The sequence below is a fragment of the Miscanthus floridulus genome, unplaced genomic scaffold (assembly GCF_019320115.1).
Source record: "Miscanthus floridulus cultivar M001 unplaced genomic scaffold, ASM1932011v1 os_1759, whole genome shotgun sequence".
Lineage (NCBI taxonomy): Eukaryota > Viridiplantae > Streptophyta > Magnoliopsida > Poales > Poaceae > Miscanthus > Miscanthus floridulus.
The window spans coordinates 2,652-12,090 of record NW_027097900.1 but is presented as its reverse complement, the minus strand read 5'-3'; the positions used below and the strand labels follow the sequence as shown (position 1 = coordinate 12,090).

The 9,439-nt window shown below is 46.4% G+C and overlaps 2 protein-coding genes across 3 annotated transcripts; one reads left to right on the top strand and one right to left on the bottom strand.

Annotated features, from left to right (window-relative positions):
• Nucleotides 1–3,755: 3,755 nt before the first annotated feature.
• On the bottom strand, nt 3,756–4,929 carry LOC136534289 (uncharacterized). Its single transcript, XM_066526738.1, has 2 exons — nt 4,769–4,929; nt 3,756–4,284 (listed from the first exon to the last, which is right to left on the bottom strand). The coding sequence occupies exons 1-2, from the start codon at nt 4,927–4,929 to the stop codon at nt 3,756–3,758; spliced, it is 690 nt and encodes a 229-aa protein (XP_066382835.1).
• Nucleotides 4,930–5,973: 1,044 nt separating this feature from the next.
• Nucleotides 5,974–9,055, top strand: LOC136534290 (RPM1-interacting protein 4-like). Of its 2 annotated transcripts, none has more exons than XM_066526739.1 (4): nt 5,974–6,285; nt 6,414–6,939; nt 7,733–8,233; nt 8,343–9,055. In XM_066526739.1, exons 2-4 carry the CDS (start codon nt 6,934–6,936, stop codon nt 8,529–8,531), a joined length of 696 nt encoding a protein of 231 aa, XP_066382836.1. In that variant the 5' UTR covers nt 5,974–6,285; nt 6,414–6,933; the 3' UTR covers nt 8,532–9,055. The 2 variants fall into 2 exon arrangements, with proteins under 2 accessions (XP_066382836.1, XP_066382837.1); XM_066526740.1 differs by having other exon boundaries at nt 5,988–6,116.
• Nucleotides 9,056–9,439: the final 384 nt, after the last annotated feature.

The window sequence follows — 9,439 nt, the reverse complement described above, 5'->3', positions numbered from 1 at the left end:
GTCGCATCAACGCCGTACCAGCTGGGACAGGGCACGGCGGGGGTTACCGACAACTGTGTCCCGGCACTGTGTCCACGATCAGCACCTGGGACAGAGCGTGACGGGGGTTACCAGCCACTGTGTCCTAACGCTGCACCCGCGACTCGCCGCCCGCTCAAGGCCTCGGCACTGTGCACCGGGGCCTCGGCAATCTCGGGGTTCGTGCCCGCCGAGACCCCCACCGCAGCGTGAGCCTCGGCACCAACCAGGCCTCGGCCTCTGCGCACAATCTGTCCACCAGGGCTTGCACGTTCGCCGTCACATCCGCTCCGAGACATTCCCGGGGCTCCCACGACGCACAGGACCTGATGGGACAACCACGCCGCTCCAGTACTCTAAGGACGGATCGCTCCTACGGCCACGCCGCCACCAGAACGGGCCACAGGGTTCGGACGTGCCACTTCTATTGACACTACGTCGCATAGTGATACATGTACTACCTTCGTTCTCCCTTCAACTATAAAAGGAGAGGACTTGGGCCTCGTAGGGGGGGACGAACACACCGATAGAACGACACACTTCTACGCTACTTGAGAACAACGCCTCAAGCAGCCCGCACCACCCTCGCCGAGACCTGGGGCTAGCTCCCTCTCTCACCTAGCTTGTAACCCCCTACTACGAGCACTCCGATGCAAAGAACATAAGATCGATCTCTCAGACTGAACGTAGGGCCTCGATTGCCTGAACCAGTATAAACCTTGTGTCTCTTCGCATTACCATCCGGGATTAGGGGCACGCAGCACAAATTCACTCGTCGGTAGAGGGACCCCCGGTTCCAAAACATCGACAAGCATACTTTCACAAATACTTTCAAGGGTGTTAGCACTCCACTAGATCCTAAATGCATATGCAATGAGTTAGAGCATCTAGTGGCACTTTGATAACCGCATTTCAATACGAGTTTCACCCCTCTTAATAGTACAACTATCTAACCTAAATGTGATTATATTCGCTAAGTGTCTTGATCACCAAAACAAAATGGCTCCTACTATTTATACCTTTGCCTTGAGCCTTTTGTTTTTCTCTTTCTTCTTTTCAAGTTCAAGCATTTGATCATCACCATGCCATCACCATTGTCATGATCTTCGCCATTGCTTCATCACTTGGAGTAGTGCTATCTATCTCATAATCACTTTGATAAACTAGGTTAACACTTAAGATTTCATCAATTAACCAAAACCAAACTAGAGCTTTCACAGGAGCAGAGGCCTATGCCCGCCCGCCCATCCCAAGCAGAGCAGCCACGCCAGGGCTGGGCGGGGCCGACGAGCAGCCGCACCAGCGCAAGGACGGGCGGGAGGCGCCAGGACGACGGGGACTTGTTTGGATACTTCACCAATTATAATAATCAGATTATATAGTCAAATTTTGATTCAAACAAAATTAATTATATAATGGATTAGTATAATCAAAATTCTTGATTACCATAATCCCATAAGACAGGTGAGACCAGGTTATAAGAGATTATGGGTTTTGAAAGTCCAACTTGTCCCAACTGATTGTCCAACTTGCCAAACTATAAATAATAAGAATGAATTTCTCACTTTAATCGACCATAATACATCGATCCATATACTCTGATTATTATAATTCATAATCCTGATCTAAACAATCCCTAACATAATCCAAATTATAATAATTGAGCTGTCATCAAACATGCCTTTATAATTCAGGATGGAGTGGAGGGCTATTGGCACAAGAAGTGGTCGGAAAGAGTAGCGGACATGGGCACATGTTGCCCTACATGAGTAACTTATTGGCCTAACTTTTTTTTGCGAGTAAAGAGAGCTTTATTAACTAGGCATGAAGTTTATACAACCAACATTGATCAGGGCTTCATCACCCGACGGCGTTTTATCCCACCAAGCCTCTGACATTTTACTACGCGGTGTTTTATCCCACCAAGCCTCTGACATTTTACTACGCCTAGCTAAACTAGCAATAGCATTTGCAACGTTGTTTCCTTCTCTCTTTACATGGGAAATGCGTCGCCCATTCAACAAACGAGTGAGCCCCTTTGCCTCCTCTATAACGAAGCTGATCCCCGACCTGTCCTTCTGCGTGCTTCTCATGGCTTCAACTATTTGTGCATAGTCCGTTGTCGATGATGATCCGAGGCAGTTGCCGCTGGACAGCCCACCGTAATCCTTCGGTGCAGGCCAAGGCTGCTTCTTCGGGTGCACTACCACACGTTCCATAGTACTTACAAGCGGAGAAGGCTATTTCGTGCAACAACTCCTATTCCCCGCCTCACCCAACTGGTCTACAAAAGCTCCGTCAATGTTGATCTTGATCTAGCTGGGGTTTGGAGGAGACTAGCAAATGTGTTGTTGGTTTATTTGGTGGCTGCGGTTTCTGGGAATTCTTGCCAGATGAACCGGCTGTTTGCCCTTGTTGTCCTGACCTGCTAGGGGTTCTTTGCAAAGAATCGGACTTTCCCAATAGCAAAGGAGGAAACCAACAAGACCGCCATCGGAGGCGGCCCTCCACTATAAATAATAAGATATGAATTTATCACTTTAATTAACCATAATCAATTACCGTAATCCATTGATCCAAATACTCTGATTATTGTAATTCATAGTCTTGATTATAATAATACATATGCATAATCTAAATTATAATAATCGAGCTGTCATCTAAACATGCCTTCATAATTTAGGATGGAGTAGAGGAGCTATTGGCACCAGAAGTGGTCTGAAAAGTTGCTCTAGATGAGTAACTTATCGGCCCAACTAATCACGAGTGTTTACAAAGGAAACATGGAACAGAAAAAAATTGAAACCGAAAAAGTGAAAAAAGGATCGAAAAAGAGCAAAATTCACCGTCGGTCCCTGAACTTGGCCGGTGGTGTCATTTAGGCCCCTGAACTTCTAAAGTGACATTTGTGGGTCCCTAAACTTGACAGACGATGTCATCCAGGTCCCTAAATTTTCAAGGTGATTACTGCATGTCCCTAAACTTGGCTGGCGGTGTCAACCCAGTCTCTGAACTTTCAAAGTGATCACCGCAGGTCCCTAAACTTAGCAAATGATGTCATCCCTGTCAAATGTAATAATATTAAAAATTACCTATAGTATTAAAAGTTTTCTCTATTAAAAGTTACTTCTAATTTTAGTATTATTTTAAAAATTTCAACATTAGTATTATGAAGTAATTTTTCTATGTTATTAATGCTATATCATTGTTATTAAGACTTTTAGTACTATTATACTCAAATTAAAAGTTCTAATACTATAATGCTACTATTAAAAGTAATTGCATTATAGTATTAATAATAGAGAAAAGTTACTTCATAATATTATTGTTAAAACTTTTAAAATAATACTAAAATTAGAAGTAACTTTTAATAGAGAAACTTTTAATACCGTACGAATTTGAATATTATTCTAATACAATTAATGATACATAAATACTAAATTAATTTTAGTCTTTTTCTATTTTAGTTTGAACCTAATATATTTGTTGATGTAAATTATTTTGAGGATTAAGTCTACTTTTGGCCCCTCAACTATTGTGTCGGTCTAATTTTAACCGTCAACTATAAAACCGTCTACTATCGGTACCCCAACTATCAAAATCGTTCGCTTTTAGCACCTAGGCGGGGGCAAGGTTGTTTTGACCGACGTTGAGTGGTTTTGACACGCAACCTCTATCTCAGTGACATTTGGGGCCCACGTGACATCGACTTAATCCCTCCCTCTCCATCCTCACGATCATGGCTCGTCGGCAACCGACCATGCCTGTGCGAAGCCAAAGACGCCGTTTGTAGCATGGCCGACATGTTCGGCGACAAAGGCCACGTACCTAGAGAAGACGACCGCCGAGGCCTCCGCCACCGCGGCGACTACTTCAGTGTCCACGGCGTCCGCTGAGCTGGGCACCACCGCCACGCGCCTCGAGGTCGAGGTGTGCCACATCACAGCGATGAGGTAGTGCAGCTCCTTCTCGGTCCGCCTGTGCGTGCGCAATGACGCAACGACCACCGTGCCGTCCCCGCGTTGGGCACCGACCTGCATGTCCGTCACGCTCTGCTTCGCCGCGAGCAGCGCCGCCTCGAACGTGCGGTACGCATCCGCGAGCACGAGGAGGCCATCGAGGACCTGATCATCATCGGCGTCGGCATCGTGGAGGGCTGCCGCGGCCTGCGGCGTGTCTAGCATGTCACCGAGCGCGGTCAGGACGGCGTCCAGGAGCGCAAGGCCGTGGCCGGAGGAGGAGGCTCCGCCGGCGCCACACCACGCCCTGAGCGCGCGTGCGCCGGATGGTACGGCTTGCTCGCGGACCACGTGTGTGCTGTCGCGGTCGGCGCCACGGATGCCTTCCTCATCGGCGTCCAGGAGCACGAGGCCGTGGTCGAATGAGGAGGAGGCTCCGCCGGTGCCGCACCACACCCTGAGTGCGTGGACGGTGCCGTGGAGGCGGGCGAGCGCCGGGTGGCACAGCTCGCTCGTGGACCGCACGTGTGCTGCCTCGGTCGGCGCCGTGGCCGCCTTCCTCGACGACGTTCAAGAGTCGAGGCCGTGGCCGAAGGAGGAGGCTCCACCTGTGCCGCACCACGCCTTGAGCGCGCTGACGGTGGCGTGGAGGCATGCAAGCACCGGGTGGCACGACTCGCTCGCGGACCGCGTGTGTGATGCCGCGGTCGGCGCCGTTGCCGCCTTCCTCGTTGGCGTCTAGGAGCGTGAGGCCGTGGCCGAAGGAGGAGGAGGCTCCGCCGACGCCGCACCACGCCCTAAGCGCGCGGACGGTGCCGTGGAGGCACGCGAGCGCCGGGTGGCACGGCTCGCTCGCGAACCGCGCATGTGCTGCCGCGGTCAGCACCACAATCGCCTTCCTCGTCGGCGTCCAGGAGCGCGAGGTTGTGTCCGGAGGAGGAGGAGGCTCCATCGGCACCGCACCACGCCCTGAGCACGCAGACGGTGACGTGGAGGCGCGCGAGCGCTGGGTGCCATGGCTCGCTCGCGGACCGCGCGTGTGCTGCCGTGGTCGGCGCTGCGACCGCCTTCCTCGTCGGCATCCAGGAGTGCGAGCCCGTGGCCGTGAGGATGGAGAGGGAGGGATTGAGTCAATGACGTGTGGGCCCCACATGTCACTGAGATGGAGGTTGTGTGTCAAAACCGCTCAACGTTGGTTAAAATAGCCTTGCCCCCGCCTAGGTGCTAAAATGAACGGTTTTGACAGTTAGGGTACAAGTACTGGACGATTTTGTAGTCGAGGGTTAAAATTAGACCGACACAATAGTTGAGGGACCAAGAGTGGATTAAATCCTTATTTTAATACTTTAATTTATTTTTTGTTGATGTCTATTATTTTGATATAATTTATATTTTCATGATAAATATTATATAAATAATTTTCATGATAAATATTATATAAATAATGATTGATTAATTGACACATGTTGGATCCATGTCTAAGGTACAGTCAACGTGCTATGTCAGCTTATAGAGTAGGTTACATCATGGCCCCGTTCGTTGGTCTGAAACTTGGCTGAAACTGACTGGTTTTGTGAGAGAGAAACACTGTAGCGGCTGGTTGATGAACAGTGTTCGCTGAGGAGGATCAGCCGGTTTTACCAGACCAGCGAACGCGCCCCATATTTGGACAGGGGTGATCACTTTGAAAGTTTATGGACTGGGATGATATTGTCGGTCAAGTTTAGAGACCTACGATGATCACTCTAAAAATTCAGGGACTTAAATAACACTTTCTGCTAAGTTTAAAGACTCATAGATATCACTTTAAAAGTTCATGGACGTGCATAACATCGCCGGCTAAGTTCTGGAACCGACGGTGAATTTTGCTAAAAAAAAAAAGAAAGGGGCAAAAACAGGGACGAAGAAACTCTCCGTACCTTAAAGTGTCCGTACCGAATTTTATCCGAAAACGAAAAAAAGGAGCTTTGAAGGCTTTCACTGACAAGCAAAACGGCTCTCACTCCCTCGTCAACGTCTTTGTCTTCTTCCTCGCTTCCTTCTCTTTTTCTTCCTCTCCTCACCCTCTGAATTCCTTGTTCGGTTGTTCCTTCCCACTTCCTCTCTCTCGTGCGCGTGTACTACTTCTGAAGCCGCAAGGTCAGAAGAGAGGATCCACCTTTGAGTTCGATTTTCGGTGACTCGGTCCTTCCGCCGCGGGGGATTTGAGCGTTTTCCTTGAGAAAATTGAGTTTCTTCCAGAGTGTTTTTTTGTGTTTTCTCTTGAGAGATTCGTGCGAAGGATGTCGCCTTCGATCCATTTTCTTGGGTAGTCTAATTGCAGTCCTATATAGCGTCAAAGAATCCAACTTTGACTTCTCCTTGGTGACTCCTTCTGCTTTGTGTTGTCGAGGAGACAATTTGATCTTTATTTAATTGGGTTGGATGCTTGTTCAGGTTGAGTAGTTGGAAAGGGTAGCCCGTAGCCAGCAGAAGACACCATCAATCCTGGTGATTTTGGAGCTTCTCTGAATAATTGAGGGTCAAATTAGTCATCTGCAGCTCTTACTTCTCGTTTTCCTGAGAGGATTTGGTGGATTTCGGTGGCAGGGCAGAGCTTCCTTCAATCCTCCCTCCTCGTTTTTATGGATTTGGGTGGTTGGGGGTACCTTAACTTTATCCTTGCTGCAAAAAGGCTATAAACTTGGGAGTTCCTGTGATATTCCTTTCTTGGGAGGATTTGATCTTGATTCTGTTGGTTCCTGGTGAGTTGGTTGAGATGAAAGGAGTACTATGCTAACTCTTCGAGGAAAGAATAGTACAGTCAGTACTACTCTGAGGAAAAACTGACACTTCTGTGCTTTCCTTTGGAGGACTGTGCTCTGTTCCTCCAAGAATTTGTGTAAAAAGGGTGGTAGTTCAGAATTTTCTTTGCACTGGAGAAGCTCAATTCCGCCTTGCAGATCTGAATTGGCTGATGGCGGTGAGTAAATCGTTTCTGATTTTGCGTACTTATCATGTCTTTGACCTCTTGATGTCTTGGTACCGTGTATTACATTTTGATTCAACTGTAGGAAATCTGGAATTGGTCTGTCATGTGATGGCTAATTGACTGGTTAGAGAAGAACTAGTGTAGAATGATATTTTGGTTCTGCCTTGTCTTGCTTAGGCTGGAGAAATTTTTGACATTTTATACATCTGGACGTGTTTTTGCTGTAGTTAATTTTAGACGTCCTGTCTGGAAGACACAGGGAGACATAATGGGACCTATAACTACTGATGAATGAGCAGTGTGCTTAGCTGGTTTGGTAATTATAAACCCACCTTAGTTTATTCTTGTGGTGATTGGTGTGCTGTGTATGGTAGCCCTATTTATGCTGTGAGCGATTTTTTTTTCTAAGGTTGATATATGGCTGATGCTTTCCCAGATAAATCCTTGTTGAAACCAGTGAACTGCAAATGTCACAATTCTAGATCTGAGTGCACCTGACCCAGATTGATATATGGATTATACTCTTCTTTTGCATGTCAGCATGTATCATAGACATCCCAAATATTTAGGGGGTTTCAGTCCTAGTTTTTCAGAAATGTTAATGTGAATCCTGCTGTAGAGTATTCAGCATAGTTTGGGATGCTTGAGAACCTTTTGTCCTTGCTAATTCTTCTCCTACAGAAATGATCCTAGCAACAGATGGATGCTTTTACATGTTTATATATCATAAATCATAGTCCTCCAGAAAGTTGACTAAAGCTACTGATTGATCTGCTCTGTACAGCACCCTGAAATTCCTGCATTTGGGGATTGGGAAACCACAGGAAACACCCCTTACACACAAAAGTTCGAGGATGCACGGAAGAACAAGAAAACAGGAATTCCTACACAACCAAATGATCCAAGGAGGAACCCGGAACATCCTCGCAAGTCGCCTTTGCATCCAACGGCCTACAAAACCGATCCTCAAGACCAGGGTCCAAGGAACCCACCACATCGACCGAGACCTGAAACTGACGACCAACGACACTCCGACCGGCCTACTCACCGTGAGCCTGCACCACGAAGACATGCAAATCCTCAGAGAGAACAAGGGAGTAATGCTGGGGCACCAAGAAGCCCCTACAGAACAGCTGTTGGGTCTGCTTCACCAATGCAGCCAAACAACCAATCAAAGCCGAAGCACAAGTTGACTGGAATGCAGACTCCAGAGAGGAGGCCATCTTCAGAGGGGTATGGCCAGCATATGCCTGGAAGGAGCAGGATGAAGCCGGGTGGCTGTGAGGTAATAATACCTTACTATCTTTCGGTTTTTCAATAATATAATATTTCAATGAATATGGGCTAGAAATGCCTTTAGAGTAAATACTCTTGCTTTGCATTTGTCAATCCAGCCTGAAGAAGAAGTGGCTGTACCACCCTTTGGTGAATGGGATGATGCAAATGCAGCATCAGGTGAAAAGTACACTGGTATCTTCAACCGAGTAAGGGACGATAGGTTGTCACCTACCTCTTCTGCTAGGCAACCATCTACCACCCGTAGCGAGGAGAATAAGGTGCAACAGGTATGCAAAAGCAAGTAAAATTGAAAATTCAGTTTATATGTTCAATTCTTCATTCATTTGGTACATATGATTGCACACCATATATGTAAATGCAGTTATGCAGAAATAGTATCATCATCTCCATGATGTTGATGCTAACTTAATATTATGTATTGTATCTGATAGATCATATATAACAAACTAAAGATATATATGCTATTTGCTTTTAGAACTCTCTGGCATTTAATCTTCCCTATGTTCTCCAGTAGAACATAGCCTGAATACATTAGTGCACTAGCATTGTAGCATTAGATGCCCACGGCTCATGTATTTTTTTTCTCGAACACGCAAGGGGGCTGTGTATTATTTTATTAAGAAAGAAGAGAGTACACAAGGACAAAGTCCCCCGAAAACACTCAAAACTCACACTAACACACAGCCACACTACAGCCAGAAGGGTACTAGAAACAAATTGCCTTTTTCAACAGCAAGTGACCAACAAGGTACCAAATAAAATTTAATTGTCTTGTAATCAACTGTGACTAATTGTCTGGCATTAACAGTTCAATCTGTCCAGCTATGTGATCTTGAACCTTGATCTGACGACTAAACAATAAATGTTTTCTATATAGTTCATTCATATGTTTCCTTAAAAATTTAATTTTGTGACCTTAAATTCATTGAAGTATCGATGACAATATTTGTATGCCATGCCATACAGCTGGTCGGTCGGTAGCATTGAGAACAGGTTATTTTTTTGCGAACCCACACATCATTATCTGTATTCTGCAAGTAATAAATACTGGCAAGTGGCAACTTCACTTTTTTTTTCTTTTAAAAAAACTGGCAGCTTCATTGTCAATTTCTTATATGATAGGTGTTATGACCGGCATCCAGTATAAAAGGCGTAGGCCCACTAGTGGCTAGGGGCTGCCGGCCAGGGGGGG

Coding starts and splice junctions, on each gene's coding strand:
- LOC136534289 (XM_066526738.1), bottom strand. CDS start 4,929: ATGGAGCCTCCTCCTCCTCCGGACACAACCTCGCGCTCCTGGACGCCG. Junction 4,285..4,768: donor GTCCGCGCGCTTAGGGCGTG/GTGCGGCGTCGG, acceptor ACGCGCGCTCAG/GGCGTGGTGTGGCGCCGGCG.
- LOC136534290 (XM_066526739.1), top strand. Junction 8,234..8,342: donor TGAAGCCGGGTGGCTGTGAG/GTAATAATACCT, acceptor TTGTCAATCCAG/CCTGAAGAAGAAGTGGCTGT.